This window comes from Bos taurus, chromosome 13 (genome assembly GCF_002263795.3).
Source record: "Bos taurus isolate L1 Dominette 01449 registration number 42190680 breed Hereford chromosome 13, ARS-UCD2.0, whole genome shotgun sequence".
Taxonomy (NCBI): Eukaryota; Metazoa; Chordata; class Mammalia; order Artiodactyla; family Bovidae; genus Bos; species Bos taurus.
In genome coordinates this window covers 80,866,200-80,890,706 of record NC_037340.1, presented here as the reverse complement: position 1 = coordinate 80,890,706, position 24,507 = coordinate 80,866,200, and the positions used below count along the sequence as shown (strand labels likewise).

The following is a 24,507-nucleotide window of genomic DNA, read 5'->3' as shown; positions in this document are numbered from 1 at the left end:
ACCTCAGAGGTGTGCTAACAGATCTCCTTCAAAAGAACAGAACCCGAGTGCTTCAGAATGTCACAAAAAAAGCCTGGACGCCAGCACCATTTCTCAAATACAAAACTGGCCCAGCACTGGGGCTACGAAGGTTGAAGTGTTCACTCAAGCATTCCTAAATTTCACTTCAATACAAAATTAATCCCATTGTATCTTGGGTCATCAGGAGAACAGACTTCTCACTGAACACGGCTGCATGAAATCAATGTCTGCACTTGCTTTGTTCTTGTGATTGAGAAGATGCCCAGTAATCAGGGAAAAGGACATGGTTTGGCTTTTTTCATAGAATGCTCCCCACTATCTGGGGGCCTGCACGCTTTCTCAGTTCCCAAGTTTGGAAGAACGGTTGGAGCTCATCTCTGCCGCACCTCACGGTGACACCCCGAAGGCTGGGCAACGCCCGGGGCCACCATCCATCTGCCTCGCCCGCGACTCGGTGGAGCAGCGTCAGGAGACAGAGCCAGGCCCGCGTGTCAGCGCCGGCCCTCCCGATGGACCCGGGCTGTCTCCGATCATTTCCTCCGCTGCCTTTCATATCACTGAACTGAAACGATCAGGCCTGTCAAGAGCGAGGGCCCCGGATGAAAGGCCAGTGCATTAAGACAGAGCATAATTGCCAGCTTCTGAATTTCTGACATTAATCGTTTTACTGAAAGAAGACAGTGCAGCTCCTCTCTCCCTCTCTCTGTCTTTCTCTCTCTCTCTCTGTCTCTCTTTTATTGCCAACTCACAGGAATTATGGGGGGGAGCGGGTGTTATGGGGGAAAAAACACCCCACCAACCACAAGGTTTGCTAATTAAAAGTAATATGTTTTCCCATTTTTTTGGCAATTTGATAACGCAAAACGCTTACTTGGGGGCCACAGGGGGAAACAAACTGAGACAGATAAAAAATGTTTTGCGTTCATCCAAGCACATCTATGTTAATGCGTATTATCCCATTAATGTGCATCAACACCGGGCCTCGGCTCACAATGCGAGCAAGAAGCATACACTTATCATCATTTGATAACATGTTTAATGACAGATTGACGGGAGATTTGCAAATGTGAACTGGCATGAGTGTTGCTAACTTCAGCTTCTGCCGCCGCCTCTGCTATGCCAGCATATTTATGTGCATAATTTGATTTCTCAGCCACACTGTTAGTACATTTTTAATATTAACTATGCACGAACAGACAGCCGAACTTAAGTTGCACTGATGGTTGGAGTTCATTAGATTGAAAAAGATGGGCATGCATGACTAAGATGGAGGGGGCAGTCCGACATCCAAGAAGCAACGCTGAGCAGACACACTCCATCCTCACCAAGTCCAGGCCACACATTTCCTGTTGCCAGAATGAAGGAAGAAGTGGAAGAAGGGGAAGGAGAAGGCCCCTGCCCCGGGCATTTGGTTAGAAACTCAACCCAAGGCCAGGAGGTGGCCAGACATGTTTGCGTTTCTCTCACCCCTAACTCATCACAACTCTGCACGCAGGTGCTCAGTGCCTCAACCTGATCATTCCAGCCTACTTATTCTTCCCCGGTGGCTCAGAGGATGAAAGAATTCGCCTGCAGATGTAGGAGCCGCAGGTTCGATCCCTGGGTCAGGAAGATCCCCTGGAGAAGGAAACGGCAACCCACTCTAGTATTCTTGCCTGGAGAATCCCACAGACACGGGAGCCTGGCGGGCTACAGCCCACGGGGTTGCGAAAAGTGGGACACAACTGAAGCGACTGTGCGCGCACGCACGCACGCATGATGCCTAAGACTGTGCATTTTCTAGTTGCATCCTTCAGGCTGGAACTTAGAAGGAATAAATACGAATTGGCTAGTTTGTTTGTATTAGTTGCTGGCATGCACTGCGCCTGGAGTAGGGAGGAGTCGCTGCGGTACCGAGGCACGCGGATTTGCCTCATTCGCCTGCATAGCCTCACCCGCCTGCATAGCCTCACCCCTGCTTGGAAACCAAATTTAGACTCTGGCCGCAGTGAGAACCGCCTGCAGAGGGCGATGTCGAGATGCCCTGAACACTGTATCCCGTGCCCCACACCTGGTTTCTGTGCGGGATTTTCCTTCTAACAGACGCATGTGCAGCTGCCCTTTGGGGAGGGTCTGGAGCTTCTGAAGCTGCTTTGCCTGCGTGTGCACCCCCAGCAGCTGCAGAGCTCATATGGCTGGGGACGGTCCTTCACCAATGACTGAGCAAAGCGGTGTCCCAGAGCCCAGCCCTTACTCCAGGGGGCCTAAACTCGGGGGCAGAATAAGCGCCCTAGAGCTCCCCTTGCGTTCAGGCTGAGCCTCGGGCTTTGCCTGGACTCACATCTGCGTCTGGCTTCCCTCCTTCTCTGATGCGCTTATCCACTCCCTCACTGGTTTCTCCTGAGAGCCTGTTTCTTAAAAAAAAAAAAAAAAATCACTTGTCTGGGACCCCCTCCTAAAACCTTATCCTACTAGACCAGGGGCTGGCAAAGTTCAACCTGTGGGCCTAATCCGGCCCTCCATCTGCTTTTATAAATAAAGTTTTATTGGAACACAGCCACACCCACTCTTGTATGTGCTGGTTTTGCTTTGGGATGGAAGATTTGAGTCACTGCGATAAACACTGCACAGCCCACAAAGCCTTGGAGATCTATCATCTAATCTTGTGAGGAAGTTTGCCTGCTCTTGTACTAGATCGTGCTTTGGACACATTATCCATTATAATGAATTACAATAATTAATAACAATTATTATCACACCAAGCTTTTTCTCACCTCAGGAGCTTTGCGTGAGCTATTCCTTCTGCCTGTGGTTCTTATTCCCTGACTTAATGGATGATAGGCTGCTTCTCATTTCTTAGACCTCAGTAGAAACATCACTTCCTCAGAAAGGTCTTCCCTGCTCATCCACCCAAGGTAGCCTTCCCCACCCCCCACCCCTTGCCCTCTATTCTGAACACTTCATCTATGAGGTTCTTGCCTCTATTTAAGGAGTCCTGTCCCCCCGCAGTATTACCCACTGGCACATAAGCTCCATGAGGGACAGATGCCTTCTCTGTTTTGCTCGTTTCTGGATCCCAGCGCCTGGCCCAGTAAGCACCCCAAAATACCTACGGCAGAGATGTGGTCCATATATACAGTGGGGTATCCCTCAGCTATTAGAAGGAGCCAAACTGGGCCATTTGTGGAGATGTGGACGGATCTGGAGACTGTTACACAGAATTAAGTTAGAAAAACAAATATTGTATGTTGACACATATATGTGAAATCTAGAACACAGTAGGGATATAGCTTATTTGCAAAGCAGGAAAAGAGGCACAGAGAGCAAGTATACGGATGCCCAGGTGGAAGGAGGGGTGGGACGAACTGGGAGATCGGGACTGACCACAAACACCGCCACGCATAGAACAGCTAACTAACAGGACCACCGTGCAGCACCGGGAGTTCTACCGAACGCTTGGTAGTGACCTGAACGGGAAGGAATCCCAAAGAGGAGATATATGTGTACATGTAGCTGATTCACTTTGGTGTACAGCAGAAACTAATACAACATTGTAAAGCAACTATACCCCAATAAAAATTAATAACAAAAGAAAAAATGTGCTGATTGAATGATGAGGAAGAATGGCAAATATTCAATGGGCTGCACCTATTCCAGCTGGATTTAGACATCAGGTGCTCGGTTTAGATGGTGCTGGGTAATTCCAACTTTGTTTTGAATCCTTACTCCCAAAGTGATGGGAACATATTTTATGCTTAAGCTGTATTAGTGCCTGGACATTTATAACCTCTGGTATTAATGTGCTTGTTTTGCTACATTATATAATGGGAGGTCACTTTATGTGATAAGCTGTAATTTTTGAATTTTATGATATAAATTGACCTGCTTCAAGAACCTGGATATAAAAAGCCTTGCTGTCAAGGGATCAAGTTTTACTCTGTTAATGGTTTAATTAGTGCATTAATTTCATAAAGATTTTGTTGAGGGTTTAATATGTGCAGGCTCCATGTCTGTGGTCTTCAAGGAACTTCCTGGTAAGGAAAGAAATGCACATTCCCACACATATTCATCTGTGATCCATTCTCTATGGGTGGCAGCCAGAGTGATTTTTAGAAGTGCCAGCTGGGTCATGCGATTCCCTTAACCACCCGCCCACCCACAATGAACTCAGAATAATCTAAACTCGTAACCATACCCTGCACTATTGGGTCTGTGCTAAACACTCACACTTGTCTGACCCTGAGATCACGGACTTCCAGCAACAGGGTCCTTCTTTCAGTTTCCCCCAGAATTCCAGCTCCCACTGGCCTCAGGGCCTTTGCACTTGTCCCTGTCTAAAACCCTCTTCGTTTCGGTGCTGGCTCCCTCAGTCTTCCATGCCTCAGTTCTTCCCTCTCGAAGAGGCCTTCCTGCAGCAGCCCCCAGAGTAAACCAGCACCACCACTCCCCAGGCGCTCAGCGCTTTATTTTCCTCGTGGATCTGGCGCGACCTTGCTTATTAATTTGTTTCCTGGTTTTTATCTTTCTCCTCCTATAATATCTGCCAGGGGAAGGAAAATGCCATCTATTCCCTGCTGTACCCTTGGAGTCCAGCGCAGTGCCAGACACAAAGACAGGCACAGACACAGAAGATCAGAGCGTCATAAATGTAATAAAGGAGACAAAACAGGGTGATGAGAAAAGGACATGCGAAGGGCTGGGTGGCTTTAGAGTCAGAGATGGCGAACTGTGGCCTGCGGGCCACACCTAGCCGCCTGTTTCTGTGGGCCCCAGAAACTAAGAATAGTTTTTACATTGTTAATTTTTAAAATCTGTATTTATTCATTTTTAATGACATGGCATGACCCAGCTGCCACTTCTAAAAATCACTCTGGCTGCCACCCACAGAGAATGGACCACAGATCAATATGTGTGGGAATGTGCATTTCTTTCCTTACCAGGGAAGCTCCTTGAAGACCACAGACATGGAGCCTGCACGTATTAATCCTCAACAACACTGTGTTCCATAGTGGTTGCACAAATTTACGTTCCTGCCAACAGTGTTTCAGGATTCCCTTTTCTCCATACCCTCTCCAGCATTTGTTATTTGTAGACTTTTTGATGATGGCCATTCTGACCAATGTGAAGAAGAACCTCGTTGTAGCTTTTTAAAGTTTATTTTTAATCGGAGGACACTTGCTTTGCAATGTTGTGTTGGTTGCTGCTGTACAGCAACTTGAATCAGCTCTACGCACACATATATCCCCTGCTCTTGCGCCTCCCTCCCACCCCTACCCCACGCCTCTACATCAACACGGAGCGCTGAGCTGAGCTCCCTGTGTTACCTAGCAGCTTCCTGCTAGCCGTCTATTTTAGGCATGGTAGTAAAAAGTCCAAAGAAGAATGCTATTTCATGACCCATAAAAGGTATATTAAATTCAAATTTCAGTGTCCACTGATAAAGTTGTATTAGAACATAGCCACGCATACGCACACACCTAAAACCTGAAAACCTGCTGCCATTCTCACACTACAACGGCAGCTTGTGTTGTCGTGACAGAGACTCTATGGCTACAACACTGAAAATATCTTCTCTCTGGCCCTTTAGAAAAAGTTTGCTGACTCCTGATTTAGATAGATTTTCAGGAAAGAGTCCTTAAAGAAGACGACGTTCAAGTTGAATTTAAGGGACGAGAATGACAAATATAAGGTTCAGGAAGATGATGTTTGACATCCCAAGAGAGAAGAAGCACTCACAACATGGTCAGCCTTCTTATTACAATATAAGCTTTTAATTAGGACTTTTAATCTGGCAGTGGGGTGCTGGGCAGACTGGCACGAAGTGGTGAGCAGAGCTGAGAAGGTTGGCAGGCGTCCTCTGCCACAGTCCTAGTGAGAGACAGGCTGTCCTGCTAACCCAACTGCTGTGGAGACCGAGCTGGAAGGGCTGACGTGGGCAAAGCACTGGAGAGGCCCTGCAGACACAAACAGGGACGAGACGCAGGGGCTGGGGGAAAGGGGAGAGAATAGGGGTCGCAGGCTGAGAGCCTGCGAGAACAGCGGGGCCACTCACCGTCACTTCCGATCGGAAAGATGAGCAGATGTCGGGACGGTGAAAAGCTGGCCTGGGTCAAGCTTGAATAAGATAAGCTGGATTCAGGGTCATTTCGCCACGTCCCCGACACTGATCACAAGCCCTTGGGGCTGACCAATCTCAGGCCAAACTGAAGCGTGTGGAGTCCACCTGTGTTTCTAGGAGCTTGCATCTGACCTCGACCAAAGAGAGCATCCCATTCTCCCAGTCATGGGCATCTCTTCAAGGGGACGTGAGCCCACAAGCCAGCTCAACACAACCTCCACAGCTGACTGGAACTCTTGGGAAACAGGAACTCTTTCCACTGAAACCCCTTACTATTTTTTTTTAAAGAAATAACTCTAGAGCTGGTGCAGACAATCTTGTCACTTGCCTGAAGGGGAAGACAACAAGGAGGAACTCGAAGCTGAAAGACCAAGTTCTGATGACGCGTCTCCATTGCCGCTAGGCTTCATCTGTGCACAAAACCAACTCTGTCCTTGAATGAGCCAGGAAATTCCTTGTTTCACTTAATTAAGTTTGACCTGGTTTGCAGTCAATTGTAAACAAGAGATTTTGATAAACACAATTTGGAGGAAACATGCTGAGCAGTTTTAACTATTGCTTCCCAAGCAATTATACAGCCCATCTTTTCAAAGTCAAGGAAGGTGTTAAGCTAAGGGGAAGACCTAATCCCCTGACTGCCAGTCCAGGCTCTTCACACAGGAACTTCTGCCTGATACAGAGAAACAACTGAGTTGCTACTGTCTACCCCTTTTAAGTGATCTCAGCGGAGTCACGCAAGCTTCCAGGCCACCTGCTTTTCCTGGATTCTTGCCCTCCCTTCTGTTGTCCCTGTACTTTAGTTTTGGTTCTCTCTTCAGCCCCTCTGATGGGTGATCCACAGTCTTGCCATCTTGGTTTGACTCAATTTTGTACATCAAGTGGCCTTTCCAGGTGCCTCAGTGGTAAAGAATCCAGCTGCAACGCAGGACACGCGGGCTGCAATGCAGGAGACAGGGGTTGGATCCCTGGGTTGGGAAGAACCCCTGGACTTGAAAATGGCAACCCACTCCAGTATTCTTGCCTGAAGAATCCCGTGGACAGAGGAGCCTGGAGGGCTACCGTCCGTGGGGTCACAAAGAGTCGGACGTGACAGAGCACTCAGCGTGGCCGTGGTGTGCACACCAAGCTGGAGTCTACCTAATGGGTCCTGCTGCTTCCTCACCCAGGACGGAGCATGAGGCAGGCTCAGAGACAGAGTTAAAATCAACAAGAGCCAACACTTGTTAGAGTACTTACAACATGCCAGGTTAGTGCAGAAAGCAGGGGTTCTCAGAGTGTGGCCCTTGGACGGCATCGATGTATCAGCTGGGAACGTGTTCAGTCACCAAATGTGGCCCTTGGACCAGCATCGCTGTATCAGCTGGGAACTTGTTCAGTCACCAAAGTGTGGCCCTTGGACCGCGTCGCTGTATCAGCTGGGAACTTGTTCAGTCACCAAAGTGTGGCCCTTGGACCGCATCGCTGTATCAGCTGGGAACTTGTTCCGTCACCAAATAGCGTCCAGCTCCTTGTGGCCCCACGGACTGCAGCACGCCAGCCTTCCCTGTCCTCCACCATCTCCCGGAGTTTGCTCAAACTCGTGTTCATTTAGTCGGTGATGCCATCCAAGTATCTCCTCCTCTGGAGCTTGTTAGAAATTCAAATTATCTGGCTCTACCTAAGCACTACTGGGTCTGACTCTGGGGAAGGGACTCAGCCATCTGAGGGTTTTTAACAATCCTCCCACCCTCTGCCCGCAATTCTGATACACACTCAAGTTTGAAAACCACTGGCCTAAAGCATCATTTAGATTACCTTTTTCAACGATTTTCTTGACTCCCAAGGGAGGAGAGTTATGCCCATTTTATAGATGAAGAGACTCATCTTAGAGTGATTAGGACATTTGCTCTTACTGCTAGTAAGTGGTAGGCCTGGATTCAACCCGGGCCTGGCCCACAAACCTCTTCCACGCTCCCCAGCAAAGGTGGATGTAGCCCCTCAGCATCTGTATCCCTGAGCAGAGCGCCTGGCTCCCACTCCAGGGGCTGGCAGAAGTGCTGCCTCAGATTCACGTCTCCTGTCACCGTTTTGCTGACTCCTAGCAATGGCACCCCACTCCAGCATTCTTGCCTGGAAAATCCCATGGATGGAGGAGCCTGGTGGGCTGCAGTCCATGGGGTTGCTAAGAGTCGGACACAACTGAAGTGACTTAGCAGCAGTAGCAGTGAACCTTAGGACACATTTCTCAACCTCCAGAACTTTCCACTTAAAAAAAAAAAAAAGGCAGCCACAGAACCGAATTCCAACTGATCCCCAGCTCAGGTCCACTGAGATCCTAGAGACGGCTCAGTAGGTGGAAGAATGTGATCGTCGGCTTATAGCCTCCACTCTGGAAAGTCATCTGCCCCTTCCAAGTCCCCGTTTTTTGTGCCCTACGTTTCTTCCCAGTTAATATCGTGTGGTTACAGACGCCACTTTGCTTGCAGTGATTTATAAGCAATCGCTAATGTTCAGTTGTAATTTCCCATTTCAGATGCGAAAATGGCTCATCATGTTCACCACAAGGGCCTCTCTACAATGATATATAATTTAAAAATTAACACAAGGACAGAGGAGACTCTGCAGTTTTGAACTGGGAACTCAGAGATTCAGAGGTTAAAACTTGATAAGGTGAGCTCAAGGAATTAGATGCGTTATTAAAGCAAATGCCTTGGTTCCTGACTTCAGAGATTTCCCTAGCATCTTTCAGTTCATTGGACTTGTCAGAGTGCAAGCCCACGGATAGTATCTTTATATTAGGGTATTCCCCCCGCCCCCCATTGTTAGGCACATTCTCTAATTCCTGACACAGACCTTTCTGATATAAATACGCTGTTGGAAAGCAAGCAAAGCAGAAAAAATAAAATCAATGCTGAATTGCCAGTAGGGGCCAGAGAGTCCTGAACGTCAAGACCGACAAGAGCTTATGGCAATTCTCTGGGGAAAACCCATGGCCGCATTGACAGTTGTACTGGCTCTGGGTTGAGACGGACCCAGAAGACTCTGGAAAGTAGAATATGCGGAAGGCCCATTCCCAGGAGAGGGCACAGTAACAAGGACAGAGGTAGGGAAGGAAAAAGTCAGGACAAGAGAAAGCGGTGAGTTGGTGCAAGAAGAAAGATACAATGCTTCTGCATGTGTAACACTCGAAATGCTTTGGTGCTTAATTTGGTTCCACCATTCACGGCCTTTGTGACCGAATTGTCTCCCGGTCTGCTCCAGCATCAAGTGGTTACAATTATGGATTGCAAATTTATTGACATTTGACATCTACATCAGCCTTCCTCTGATCAACAGAACTCTTTGCCGCCAAACTGAATAATTACAGAAGATTTCAGCAGTCACGGGGATGCCAAAAAGGTCGTTAAATCATCTTGAAAAAACAATGTGTTCCTCCGTTTCATCTCGCCAGTAAATCTCCCATTGAAGTCGGGACCACCTAGTGTTGATGGGCTGAGGAGGGGGGTGCCGAATTACAGAATGGAGAGAGGAATTAAATTAGGATTGAAAAATAGGAAGGCAAGCACAGCAGGGGCCTTTCGTTTGTGTTTCATGATTCCTAGAGAAGCAGACAGATAGTGGTTTACTTTTATCAAAATGGATTCATCCCGGCAAACGGGAGGCGATAGCAAGCTTGGGAGCTGAGGGCGGTCTGGGGGAGATAGGGAGGAGCAGCTTCCCCAGGTCCTCGGAGGCCCGCTGGGGGTCTCACAATGGGAAGCCTGTGGGGTCTGTCCTGAGGCCCTCCGGGTGGGTCTTCTTCGCCCGATTCCTTCTCCTTCCTAAACAAGCATGCTCCTGAGGGCCCGGACCCCCGGCCTTGCCAGCCCCTCTCCAGAGCCCCTGCTCCCTGTCCCCACTGCAGTCAGATCGCTGGTCTCCCCTTCTATCTGCGTCCCTCTCATTTCTTCCACGGCGTAGCCGGAGCGATCTTTCCAAAAGAGAAAGTAGATCATGCCACTTGCTGCTTTAACTCCCTCCAGCGGCTTTCTGCTGGGCTCAAGGGGGGAAAAACACAACCCACGGTTCTGAGGATTTTCTGCAAAGCCCTCCCCGACTTCGTGCCCCCTCGGCGGTGCCCTGACGCATGCCCGCCCCCAGCTGTCAGTGCCCCGATTCCTCTGAACAGACCCCCAGCCCCTCTTCCTGTTTTCCCGCCTGGGATGTGCCGCCTTCAATCTGTCACGTGTCCGGCGCTCCCCAACCTCCCGTCTCCTTCCCCCGACCCTCTGCCCCTGTTTAAAGCATGTGGCCTATCCTAGGCCCCCACGCTGCCCCGTGTTTCTTGGTGGCCCCTCGTTCTAAGAAATTGTTGACTTTTTGTTTTGTGCTCAATACATGTTAGCCATTAGGATTGTTATCTACCTGAGTCTTCTAAGTGAGGGCTTCCCTGGTGGCTCAGATGGTAAAGAATTTGCCTGCAATGCAGGAGACCCAGGTTCCATCCCTGGGTTGAGAAGATCCTCTGGAGAAGGGAATGATTACCCACTCCAGCTTTCTAGCCTGGAAAATTCCCTGGACAGAGGAGCCTGGTGGGCCACAGTCCGGGGGGTCGCGGAGTCGGACAGGACTGAGCAACTGATACTTTCACTCACTGATAAAGGTGGAGCCCTGGACTTCGACCTGAGCCAGGTCACCGGACACAAAGCTGACGCCCTCTCTAAGGTCCTGCAGGGCGGGGCTGCCGCGGCTGAACGCATCACCCACACACTCCACAAATGCCCAAGCACTTCAAGGAAGGACACTGCCCTTGGGCACCTGCCTGTCCGCGGCTCACTAGACAAAGCTGACCCATCCAGGCCGAGGCCGCCGTCTGAACATCCTCCAGGCTCTGCCTGCTCGGCCGTGTCTCTCCAGCTCATTCCTGGGCCAGGCCCCCTTCGCGCTGAGGGATGTGCATTTTCCGGGACGAGCACACATACTCTCTCTCGCAAGGCTTCACTCTCACTGTTCCTTCTCCCCTCAGGACTCCCCCACCTGGCAGGTGTCCCCTGGTCGCCCCAGCTCAGCCTGCTCTCTGCTCGAGGCCAGACTCCCCCAGCCCTGGGGCCCACCGGTCCAGCACGCTCTCCGGGGCGGCGCCGAGCTTCGGGGAGGGCTCTGTCTCTGTGACTGGCAGCTCTGGTCCCTGCCCGGCTCAACAGGCTGCCCCATCCCAGCCCCAGCCACGGCCCCCAGCACACGACAGGCCTTTACTCTTCAGTGACTGTCTCCAACTTTGTCTTTCCCTGTTCCTGAGACAGGACTTGTGACTCGGTTCCAGCACATTCTAACTGTCCTGGTTGCTGTTATGATTCCAGCTGTTAGACACTTTCATGTGTCTTTAATTCTAGGGATGCTGTGTTTTAACACGGATGAAAGATACCCTCTTTAATTCTATGTGCCTGATACTGTACCAGGAGGATTCTTCAGTTCAGTTCAGTCGCGTCCGACTCTTTGCGACCCCATGAATTGCAGCACACCAGGCCTCCCTGTCCATCACCAACTCCTGGAGTTCACCCAATCTCATGTCCATCGAGTTGGTGATGCCATCCAGCCATCTCATCCTCTCTCGTCCACTTCTCTTCCTCCCCCCAATCCCTCCCAGCATCAGAGTCTTTTCCAATGAGTCAACTCTTAGCATGAGATGGCCAAAGTATTGGAGTTTCAGCTTTAGCATCATTCCTTCCAAAGAAATCCCAGGCCTGATCTCCTTCAGAATGGACTGGTTGGATCTCCTTGCAGTCCAAGGGACTCTCAAGAGTCTTCTTCAACACCAAAGTTCAAAAGCATCAATTCTTAGTAGGTTTTAAAAGAGGCTAACTTTATAATGGGGTTTCCCAGGTGGCTCAGAAGGTAAAGAATCTGCCTGCAATGCAGAAGATGTGGGTTTGATCTCTGGGTTGGGAAGATCCCCTGGAGAAGGGAATGGCAACTCACTCCAGTACTCTTGCCTGGGAAATCCCATGGACAAGGAGTCTGGTGGGCTGCAGTCCCTGGGGTCGCATGGCTGAGCGACGGACACTTCCGCACGCAACCTCATGACGTGGTCTCAGGCCGGCCTATGTGCAACCGCTTGACAGAAGAGGCTGCCGAGGGCCAGAGAAGCGACGTGACCTGCCCCTGGTCTTTCAGCTGAAAAGTGGAGACCTGGTCCCGAGGCCCAGCTCAGCAGTTCAGGGCCCACGTTCCTCCCTGCTGAGCTCTGCCTTGGGCTCCTTCACAAGACTTCTAGACATCAGGAAGCCTCCATCATCTGAGATTTTGTGACGGTCCTTCCCTCGGCTTCCAAAGTCCTCCCCCGGCTTTTCATCCTCCTGCATTTCTGGGATGATGGGGTCCGGCTTGGTCTTTGACTGCTAAACCAGAGCAAAAACACCATCCAGGACGGGCCCGTCTCCATGGTTACTACACACCAGAGGATCCACAGGAAGGCCGCAAAGGGGGACGTGGAGGCTGCAGCCAAGGGGTGGGGGGGTCATAAACAATTAAACACGACAAGATCCGCTGGTGAACAAAAATAGAATTATTTGACTGTGAAATCGAGTAATGTAGCATTGAAAATAACATAACCTGAAACATCATTTTTTTCCTCCATAGATGAAAAAAGTACCAGATACAACCATGCACGTTGAAAGTGCCAATTTTCTGGAGGGCCCGAGTGGTAGGGAGTTGTCTATGTCAAAGATTTGAGCTTTTGAGATATTTAAACTTTTTTTTTCTTTTTGCCCATTCATCTTCTCTCCCATACAAATGAGTTACGGACGGGATTCACATCTCACACTTGGGTGTAGCACCTGGCAGAATTTAACCCAGGGGATCCCTGAAAGGTGATGGGAGAGTTTTTAATCTAAGAGGCCAGCTTGAGCGAGATGGTCCTTTGTCCACACCTAATTTCTAGCTCCACCGCATGCTGGCTGTATGAGACCACCGATCACTCGCCCTCTCTGAGAGCTGGTTTCCTCCCTTGTAAGCTGGGCGCAGTCAGCGGTCTTTCTTCAGAGAGCTTAGGGTTAAGAGGAATTGAGGTCGTGTACACGAAGGGCGTAGCACAACAGCTGTAAATGGTCCATAAATGTTAATCCTCTGTCCCTGCCTACTGACACCAGGGACAAAAGTGAGTGGCCACACGAAGGCAGGCACTGTTTCTAGCTTTCCTCTTAACCCCACAAATCAGCGACGGCATCATCAACGCATCATTTGCACTGAAATGCATGGGGCACCAAGGCAGACCTTCCCACCTACGTGTGACGACGCAGCCACGGGGAGGCCGGACTGCTGGGAATGGAGATGTTCCAGGGAGCTGGTGGCAGGGAGAGGAAGGGAGAGTCAGAGGGGAAGACGGCCTCCCCTCCAGGGCCCAAACACCGCCCAGCACTGTCATCTCCCCGCACAGCTGCTGTGCTTCCATCTGTCCTGTGGTCTCTCATATCTCTAAATCAAATGGCACAGTCCACCTCATCCTGATTTAAGCTTTAAGTAAACAAAAGAGGATTTTTTTTTTTTTTAGGTAGGTGATCAAGAGAGGAGAGGAACACACCCTTGTTCAGTGGGCCAGACCCAGTGCTGAGCGCCGCCCGGAATGTGCGCTGTTCTACCGGATCCCGGACTCAAGCTGAGACCGGATGGGAGCTGCGCTGACTGCTCCCATCCGGGCCAGCCTCCCTGATCAATCCGCACGCCCATTCTTTTCACAAGTCTTCACAGCACCGCTGGAGAATGAGCCCAAGAGAAGGGCCCTCTGTGCCTAAAGATATCATACGCTTCCTACCAGTCAAAAGCAAAGAGATAAAGAGCACTCTAGATAGAACATCCACCAGCACTTTCTGCAGTGCCCTGGACTCCTGGGCTTTGGGAAGTGAGTGTCCTTAACAGCAGGACCAAGTTCTCTAAAACCCTGGCGTGTGACACGCGCCCGGGGCTCGCGGCCTCCCCGTCTCCTGCCAGGTGAGCCTGGATTTAACAGGAGAACACGACATGCAGAGATTTCCCGCAAACTCCTGCTCTTTTGAAGGAAGAGACAGGAAAGGCAACCCCAGCACGCCAAACCCTCTTCTATTTCGGTACCCTTGACGCATTCTGTTATCTCTGTGGCCTCCATGTCTGTTAACAAACTGCCCTGCGATGCTGGCAGGGCGTGGCGGCTAGACCGATTTAAAACCCCTGCATTGCTAAAACTGCACTGTTCTTCATCACGTTGAGTCATTTTTATGTGAAGTGTCAAGCTCCCTAACAAATAACTCCTGCCAGACAAATCAAGTTCCTCGTCTTAGAGCTGCGGCTAAATAGTTTATAGCTTTAATCTGCTCACCGAGGTGTGCAGTCTATGACAGTAATTATAAATGCAAGGAGAAATTATAGCTGAATGCTTTAACTGCATTAGGAGCTGTTTGATGAACAATCATGAGCGCCTGCTCATTTCCAACAATAGAGGGCAAGTTGGTGTCAATGCATTAGAAAGATTTCAGTTCTGCATGGCTTTTTCTCTCATTTACCACGGAATGTCACTTGTCTCCTATAAAGTAGAAAAAAAGCACCATGGAACGCTTTAAACTTGATCGTTAAAAAAAAAGACAAAGAGAAACGCAGGAGAAAACTGTTTACCGTGATGACTTCTGTTTTTTTTTTTTTCTTCTGTTTGCTTGGCAGCAGGTTCAGTTTCAAATTAGTTCGTTAAAGGTAACTGCTTGTTTACTTACTAGGGGCCTTAAAAAAACCCCACCCCAAGCCATTTTTGAAAAACCTTTACAGAGAAAGACTTCTTTCAATGAAGGGCAAGTTCAAGACCCGCCCGGGCAGAGGCGCCCGTGACGGTGTGTGTCCCTCTGCTAGATCTGACCCTCTGTCTGTAGCTACCTAAGCTAATGACACAATTTAGCTCCTTATTTTCCCCTCCTCACTTTTGCAGAAAGACGTTTTTAATTTAGCTGAAGAATTACACAAATGTATTTTAAAGACATAAATCCATATAAAAAATATGAGCTAATTAAAACATTGCACTCCCTGTCGCTCATGGATTTTCAATTTAGCGAAAGAAAAAAGAATTGCATCTGGTTAAATGAAAAGATGATACTGATGGCAGATTGGAGTAAATGAAAAATAATGTTACTCTATATTAAAGCACCAAATTATACCCGTCAGGACAGAGCATTCAGAAGTCCAAATGAGGGGGAAAGTGCAACGAAGGCGGAGATGCATCGATGCAAAAGAGGGGTTAAGCCAGAGCGCGCGGAGGAAATGAAAATGTGACCGGAGGGGACGCGTTTGTTTCTTGCTGCTTTAGAAACGCTGAGGTCTCAAGCCTAGCCCTGTTTCAGATTTCACATCTTGCTTCCCCAAAATGAGAGTCAAGATGAGGATTAAAAATAATAGCAATTCTCACATAGTTATTTTCCCTGGGATTTAGATCATTTCTTGGTGAGATGCTCCACAGTGAATGTATCATTACTTGACTGAACAAGGAAATTACGTGAAAGAGAGTGAGGATGTGTGGGTTCTTCCCCAGGTCGGTCCCTAGCTCCTGAAGCTGTGGTTTATATCTGGAGCCTCCCGGAGGCTGAGGCAAGCTCTTATCATCTCTGCACACGTATGCCACACTTCATAGACTTTTTTCTGAGCTGCTGGATGGATTCCTGGGCTTGGGTAGCACCTGGAAACCGTCAAGCATGATGGAGGAGAAGCCAAGATGCAGGAGAAATGTGATGAGAGCCGGGCCATCCTGGGCTCGAATCTTACACTGTGTTCTTAGGCAAATCACAGACGCCTCTGAGCTTTTGGCAAAATCAGGATGATCTGAATACCCAGGCCCGGCTCATAGAAAGAGGCCAACAGGTCTCAGCTGTCATTGCTGTTATTATCATTAAATAGTAGGTCAGCATTTCCTTGGGCTTCCCAGGTGGCTCAGTGGTAAAGAATTCACCTGCCAAGCAGGAGACACAGATTTGATGCCTGGGTTGGGAAGATCCCCTGGAGAAGGAAATGGCAGCCCACTCCAGTACTCTTGCCTGGAGAATTCCATGGACAGAGGAGCCTGGGGGGCTACAGTCCGTGGGGTCATAAAGAGTCGGACACAACTTAAGGACTAAACAACGTTTCCTTGGGGCACTGGCCTAGGTGTCAAGTGGCTCAACCCAGGAAGACTCTGTAAGTTCTGTGCTCTTTGGGCAAGGCTGAAGAACGTGATGGGGCCCTCGAGATGTTGCCTAGAACTAACTCTTCTTGTGGACCTACTATGCGCCAGGCTTTATGGAAAAGAAATTCATACTTTTACTTGATTCTCATGGATTTCCTCTAGAGGAGAATTCTGTCCACGTTTCAAAGACACAGAAGTGGGGCACATCTTAGAGACGGTGGGGGAGTTAGGGCTTGAGTGCAGCCCTGCAGGCCCGGACTCACGCTGGTCTGTCCCACTGTCCCCTCCTCCGCTGCCCCCAGGACCGGCCCCTGCTGTGCGCTCCATTCAGCGTCTGCCCCAGAGCTATCTGCACAGGCAGCCGCCCAGGCAAACTCCTGTCCTGGTTGGTCACCGGCTTACTCTCTGGGATTAGCACAGTGTTTGGCATGGAGTGATGGCTTTCTTGCTGGGCTGATACTGAGAGAGGCTCAGAGATGGTGGAGATGTGAGGAATTTGTGCAGACTCTCTCTGCTTCCATTTCTTCCCCTGTGGAGTGGTTGAATCAGTCCCTACCTCATACGACTGTTTGCGAGAATCAAGTGAAATAGTGTCTCTGTGGTTGCATGCCGCAAGCCTGGCACATTTCATCAGCATGGCTGTTGGGTCCTCTCTACACTGCTTTGCTAATAGAGTCTGGTGACGAAAGATGAAAGAGAGGAAAGAAGGTAGGCAGGGAGAAATGGAGGGCGGAAAAAGGAGAAGCAAGGAAAGAAAGACTGTTGTTTACCAGATGAAGGCAAGGTTGACGCCTGTAGTAGCTGTGAGTTGCTGTTGTTTAGTTGCTAAATTGTGTCCAACTGTTTCTCGACCCCATGGACTGTAGCCCACCAGGATCCTCGGTCCATGAGATTTCCCAGGCAAGCATACTGAAGTGAGTTGCCATTTCCTTCTTTAGGGGATCTTCCCAACCCAAGATGGAACCCTCCTGCATTGGCAAGCAGGTTCTTTACCACTGAGCTACAAGAGAAGCCCACCCACGGGTTAGCCCAGCTCACCACTGAGCTACAAGAGAAGCCCACCCACGGGTTAGCCCAGCTCACCACTGAGCCACAGGAGAAGCCCACCCACGGGTTAGCCCAGCTCACCACTGAGCCACAAGAGAAGCCCACCCACGGGTTAGCCCAGCTCACCACTGAGCCACAAGAGAAGCCCACCCACGGGTTAGCCCAGCTCACCACTGAGCCACAAGAGAAGCCCACCCACGGGTTAGCCCAGCTCACCACTGAGCCACAAGAGAAGCCCACCCACGGGTTAGCCCAGCTCATCTTCTTCTTCCCAGGCCGTCAGGGTTGCCAGGTCTAGCACAGAATGCCTGGTTACATCGAAACCTCAGATAAGCAATGAACACTTTTTAGTATAAATATGGCCCATGTGCTATTTGGGACATGCTTATTCTAAAAATGTATTTGTCATTTACCTGAAATGCTAGTTTAGCTGGACACCCTATGTTTTATCTGGGAGCTTCGCATGCTGTTCACCCTGAACATGGGTTTTATCAAATCATCCACAGCAAGGGTGGCAGCTTATTGGACTATACTTCATTCCTTCCATCAGTTTCAAGGTCAGGTGCGAGGCTAAACTTGCACACTCTGTGCACTGTGGTAATGACTATAATTTCCAGTCCTTCTGCATCTTAGACTCATCGATTTGCTCTTTGTTTAATTTCTGATTTTCAAGAGCATGTGGTTTCTAAAGGTATATACAAATACCTACTGAAATTGTCTCAGATTACTTATGTCCTGAATGAGGGATGCACATGAAACATATTCTAATTAATTTCACATGAAAAGTTGCATCATTTAATATTTGGCAGAGAATTTTATAGAATTTAAGACTTATCTTTTTTTAAAAAAAGACCTAAGAAAAGAAATTAAATTCAGATCGAAATTCCCATCTTGCATAGAACATAGATACTGTAAAACTCTCAAAATTTCCATAAAACCGTGACCATCTCTCCCAAAATGACATATCATTTTTGTACAATTCATGTGATCAGGCATCCTAACTGAAATTAGAGTTCCAGATAACAGTGATCTCATTTTGTGATCATTTAGAAACACATAAGCATCATTCTGAGCAGTGGGCAAGGATTTGCATGCATATTGTTGTCAAAGAGGGCCGTGGGGTTGGGGGGGTCGTTTGCGACTGACCAGAGCCCCAGAAAGCTGCCGCTGTGCAGGTGTGGGAGCTGTGGGGCGGGGGGGGGGGGCAACCGTAGTGTTGACGTGAACACCGTTTTTTAAGTGCACACGGCACATACAGTCTGCACGATTTCCGAACACCCAAACCTGTTTTTCTGTGATCTGCTGTCAGAATCACAGCCCACCAGTGTTCATCTAAGGAGGGAGCTTTGCTTTCATATAATGATAATTCTGTAATATGATGCTTTGAAGGTCCAAATCAGAAATATTTATTCCGTACAGACACAGAAGGATGAGACCAGAGCTAGCCCATCTATGTATTTAATAGACTTTTAAGTACCTTTGAGTTGGCCACGACTGAGCGACTAAAGAGCATCAAGTCCCTTTGTACAGGTTTTTCCCACTTACTGGGTTTTCTTGGATTCCCTAGAACAGTTATGTGTGTTTCAGATTTTGACTGAGGCTTTCTGTTTCTCCTTATTCTGTATCTACATATTGTAATGTTTTGACTATGATATTAATTTTAAAAAATGATTACAGACCTAACATGGAAAAGGTGGAAAGCTGGTCTTTATTTGTAGCACAGATAAACATACTTATTTGTCGTTTTCATCTGGTTTAGACCTACCACTCTGAGACTAGAAACATTTTTCTGTGTGTGTTCTGTGTGTATCCACCTTTTTTTTTGGAAGGACCAGGAAAGCATAATAGCAAGTTACATAAAATGTAAAACATTGTATAGCAAATAAACAGGTGTCATGAAAGCCCAAGCTCACACATACGTTCAATAGATGTATTTCAGCTTTTCTTTCAATATAGTGTGAGCTGGACAAACCATGCTTAAGAAAGCAAGAGAGGAATCTGCCAGTAACACATTTTAATTATCATGATAAAAACATGCAAACAAACCCAAAGTCATCATCTGGGCCAGATAGCCATCTGCGTGATGGGATGGGTTCCCCTGCCATCAGAGGCTCTTAGATCATCTCCCTGAGGGGATAGTTCCAGATTTCAACCCCTTGTTTCATTCTGACCGTCCTCGCATTCAGTAAACCCCCCTGTGTGACGTGAAGCGAGCCCACATCCACACCACAGCCACACCCGCCCCCACCTGCAACTCTGCTCCTGCTGGTCGCTTGATGGCTGGACCTGAAATCTCCTGTGTAACAAGCGCTCTGACCGTAGGAGGTGGGAGGGCTTATACAGTTGATCCTGAGCAGCATGTGTTTGAACCTAATGAGGCCACCTATAAGTGGAGTTTTTTCGAAAGTGTAGATAAATACTACAGTTCTACACAGTCTGGGTTGGTAGAACCCACAGGTGCAGAACCTCGGATACAGGAGAAGCAGGACTACGGAGGAGCGGTCATGGGGGCGCCGACTGGCAGTTACACACGGGTTTTCTGCTGTGCAGAGGGTTGATGCCCCTAACCCCTGCGTTATTCAAGGGTCAACTGCATGCTATTATTAGCTATTCATATCTTATCTCATATGTAACTAAAAAGACTAATCTGTATGACATAAACTGGGTTGGCAAGAGCCAGAGTTTTAAGTCAGGTGGGGTCTCACTTTGGGTTGCGGCCCCGAGTGCAGGACAGTTGATATATGCGTGGGAGTTTCCAGCACATGGGGGCGGTATCATGCCGGGGAGGAGAGGAAAGGAAGGAGAGAAAATACACAGCGGGCGACGAAAATAGTTTCCGCCTTGTTTGTGCCCAGTATTTGAAAATGGCTGGTGTGACTAGTCTGCCAAGGTATTTGACCTTGGAATCTGTCTGCCTTCCTGAAGGTGACAGGGATCGGCTGGGCCCTGCTGACTCTGCCAGGCATGGAACTTCGACGATACGTGATGCAGATTATCTCGAAGCTGTGGGACCCCACGTGCATTGGCAATGAGTGTGCCATTTGCTTCTTTATATAAAAAAGTCTCAAGCCATGCATTGCATCTGCCTTTGCTAAAGGTGAACTCTGATATTAGCTTTAACTTAAGAGCAACCAAAAGACCGGGGAAGAAAATAAGCTTCCTCTCTTTTCATCTGGGTGTCCTGCAGAGAAGACTATTTTCCTACCATCCAACTACAGGGCACATGCCCTTTCACAGGAAACCGAATGCACAGGAAATAAACAAGCTGGACAGGGAGGGCAGTGGAAGGTAGCAATTGCTGCAAATAAGCTGCCAAAAGCGTTAATTATAACTAATAATGATAAAGCCAGCTTTAATCTATTCATGAGTTGATTAAGAAATCTCTGTCGAGTGGCTGCCCCCAGGAACTCCACAATCTTTATCCTCTTGCTCACTATTTCTTTAAAATTTTCATCACTTTATAAGTCATTAGCATGACTATAGGGAGGGGAGGTAGGGAAACGGGATAGTAAGAGAGGTTGGTGCTTGTCAATGACAATGAGGCAGAGCCTTAACGGGACCTCGAGACGTGGGCTGGGTCACTAAGGAGATCGTGAGTCAAGAAGCAGTAACCTGTGAGCTCCGACTCTCTACATCCTTCCTGTTCTATTCCCCAACGCTAAACTGCGGAAATGGAGAGAATGGTTAGGACTTATTTATGTTCTGGTCTATTCTATTCTACAGTCCTCTCGCGGCAGGGAGAGGTCAGCTGCCTCTAAATAGAACCATCTCCCCTCTAGAAGCGCCTCACAGAGTCAGCGGCACGAGCACCTGGAGCACACCCATACCTGCAGAGCTATTCTTCGTCCGCGTCTGTTACAAACTGAGAGTGGTGTTCGGGGGACTTGCTGTGCGTTTTGCTTAGGTGGAGTTTTACCGCATGTTTGCTCACAAATGTCCGGCAGCACAACTTACACTTGAATTTAGAGTCCGTGTCCTCTTCGCCAGCTGTGCTTTCCGGGGACCGCTGAGCCGACGACACCCGGGAGATCTCCTGCTCCGCTTTGCCTTGCTGCTCCACAGCCAGGCGGGTCATGTCCTTCATCTGGAAGCCCAGGTGGGACTCTAAGTGGCTGATGTAGGTAGACGGGGTTCGGAACTGGGAGGCACAGTCACTGCAGTAGAAGATGGGGTGGCCTTTGTCCATGTTTTTCAGGAACTTGGTCCCGCCCGTTTTCCTAAGCTGGTACTTGACGTTGGCGAGCCAGTGGCTGATGGTGGTCATCGAGAGTCCCGTAAACTTCGAGATCTGCATCCGCTCTTGCGGGCCCAGGTCGGACAGCAGGTATTTGCCCTCGGAGGTCTGGAAGAGGCTGGAGGCAAACTGAGCCTGCAGGATCAGAAGATGCTGGGGGTTCCAGTTGGACTGCCGGCCTTTCCTCTTATGCAAGGTGGAGACCTCGCTGGACACGTCCTCGAAGCGCCTGACATCCATCTCCAGCTTCACGGGAGGGACCCTGGGGGAGGTGGCGGGCTTCGGGGTGGTGGCCTTGGGGAGGACCTTGACCATGTCGGCGATGTCGGACAGGGCGTGCTTCTGGGGCGGGGACGTGCAGGACTGTGCTTGCGAGGACTCGGCCTTCTTGCTCTTGGACTTGGTCAGGTCGATGGGCTGATCGTTGTTCTCGAACAGATAGCGTCTGGACACGCTGGCCGGCCTCGTGGAGGGGGGACTCAGGACTGGCTTGTCCATGACGCTGAGGCTCGGCTTGTGAAACATGGACATTGTGCTTGAGCTTGGGCTGGAGCAGGAGGGCGTGCGCAAGGGTTCTGTGGCTTTGCCCAGGTGATTGTTCAGGACAGACTGCAGGGCGCTGAGTGGGTTGATGCCCGGCAGGGCCGCTGCAGGGTTGGCGATGGCGCAGCCGTTGCTGAGTGGAGACGCTGGCTCCAAAGCCGGGGCTTTCTCTTTCTCACTGCCCTCTCTCATCAGCTTGTCCTCCTCCTTCGGGGGACGCGGCTCAACCTTTTTAGACTCCGCAGGGGGTTCGCTTTTGCAGAAAGCATGCCCCTCGCTGTGGCTGAACGAGGACGCCTCCTCACAGGGACTTTCTTTCCCACACTCCCTCACCGCTTCCTCTTTGTCCGTCAGCTCCTTCTTCACTTGCGTGTAAGGGGCCAGGTGTGCAGGCACGGAGACCAGGGGCATCACTTTCCACTTGGGTGCGATCGGCCTCAGCTTGTTGCTGAGGTTGGGTCGGATCTGAAGGACTTGGGAGCCCATAGGCAAGGAAGGCTTGGTGCCCTCCGAGAGCTGGTAGGCGGCGTGGATGCTGGGGTACGCGCTCCAGCTGGGAGCCCCATTCTGGGCTTTGTTGATGGCGGTGGTAACAGTATTTTCCAAAGACTTCAAAATGTCCCCTCCGCCCTTCGAGCCATCTTCCAAGTCCTCCTCCCTCAGATACTGGTACTTTATCGTAGGATCTAGTGGCTTTTGGAGAGGGTCTTCATAGTCCTCGCTTTTCATGACTTTCTCATCCTTGTTGATCTCCTCTGGCTTTTCCTTTTTGCTGTCCTTCTTCAGCTCCGTCGAGGAGGCTGCGGCATCAGAGGCAGAGTTACTTGATGGCTTGGGAGCCAGGGCATCACTGTTTGGGGCATCTGACAATGACTGCATCTTCTCCACAGCCAGTGGGTCCAGCACCAGCTGCTTGCCTTTCTTGGAGGCGGAGCTGGTGACCTTGAGAAAGTGACCGGTGACCATCATGTGGGTGGTGAGCTGCTGCAGAGTGTCGTGGGAGCTCCCACACTCCATGCACTTCAAGATCTGGGACTTGCAGGCCTCGAACTGCCAGGTGTAGCTGGCACCGTTTTGGTAGCCGTAGCGGTTGTTGCAGGACAGTTGGAGGTTGGCGTTCTTCTGGGGCGGAAACGAATCTGCAAACGACCCAGTGGTTGAATCCGGGGAGCATGGCCGATTGACGTCGAAGACGCGTTTCTTGGCGGGAGTGACCATTTTTGATGAAATGGTTGGGACTGGCTCCTTCAAAGGCACTTTTTGGTAATGTTTTGTTTTGATCATGTGGACACTCAAATCTTGGAGGGAATCGAAGGAATCACCGCAAAACATGCATTTCAGGACCTTTTGAGCATCCTCCTTGTCCATATCCTGGAAAGCCCTCTTTCGGGGCTTGGAGTAGCTCGTGGGCCTGAGCTTGTCCTTTTTGCGGTTGTCGTCTTGGTAGTGGCCGGTTTCGTTCATGTGGACGGTCAGCTCAACCAGGGTGTCGTAGGCCGCGCTGCACTGCCGGCACCGGAACCTGCTGGCCCCGGTGAAAACAGTCCCGCACATTTTGCTGCTCTGCCGGTACAGCTGGACCGAGCTGAACAGGCTGGGCTTCGACACGGACCTCGAGGGCAAGTTCTGCTGCAGGCTTTTGGACAGAGCGTCTTGGTGCCAGTCGAAATCCGTCTTGTTGCCGCCGTTTCGGGTGTCACAATTCCGCCTCTCGCTGTTGGACAGCTTGAAGCCAAGACCCAGGCCCGACCAGTAGGAATCAGACAAGATGTTGGCGTAGACGGCGGTCATCTTATCCATGCAGCTGTGGGCTTCGTTTGGAAGCTTAGGGTGCACGCTGGCTTTCTTATCCGAGGCATCTCGGCCGCACACGCTCTTGATGTCTGACACCTGATCACTGGCATCGCTCAGCAGGGACTCGTTCTCAGCGTCCTGGTTGGACAGGTGGCTTCCTGGAGAGTTCTGGTAGCTGAAGCAGCCCTTTTGCTCAGGGCCTGTTTCCAGCTCCTCGTCTGTCCCTGCGTCATTGCTGCCCTGAGGTTGAGCTCCCGAACCACTGTCTTCCTCTTCCTCCTCTTCCTCTTTGATTTCCTCCTCTTCCTTCAGCTGTTCCTCCTGGGCATAGCCTGTGAGAGGAGAGGAAGAAGACATGAAATAACAATAGCGGGTGACATATTCCACGCCTACTTCCCCACTCAGACCAAGTGCCTCCCACACAGAATGAACAATTGAATTGACGCTTTTATGAACAATGAGCAATGAATAAAGGAAAAAGCCAAATGATGCCTTTTGTGCCATCTGACGCCTTCTTAAAAGAAAACTGGCAGGAGTCATCTTTTGAACCGTGGTGTTGGAGAAGACTCTTGAGGGTCCCTTGGACAGCAAGGAGATCCAATCAGTCTATCCTAAAGGAAACCAATCCTGACTATTCGTTGG

The 24,507-nt window shown here is 49.7% G+C and overlaps 1 protein-coding gene across 3 annotated transcripts in view; it reads right to left on the bottom strand.

Moving 5' to 3' along the window:
* Window positions 1–24,507, bottom strand: part of TSHZ2 (teashirt zinc finger homeobox 2) — a 494,166-nt gene that overhangs the window by 184,101 nt on the left and 285,558 nt on the right. For 2 of the 3 annotated variants that reach the window (XM_005215074.5, XM_059893083.1), the window contains exon 2: window positions 18,982–24,197. In XM_005215074.5, the coding sequence (XP_005215131.3) occupies window positions 21,130–24,197 (3,068 nt within the window). In that variant the 3' untranslated portion in view covers window positions 18,982–21,129. Of the gene's footprint in view, window positions 1–18,981; window positions 24,198–24,507 lie in introns of those variants that run through there. The other variant, XM_059893084.1, reaches the window with a different exon arrangement.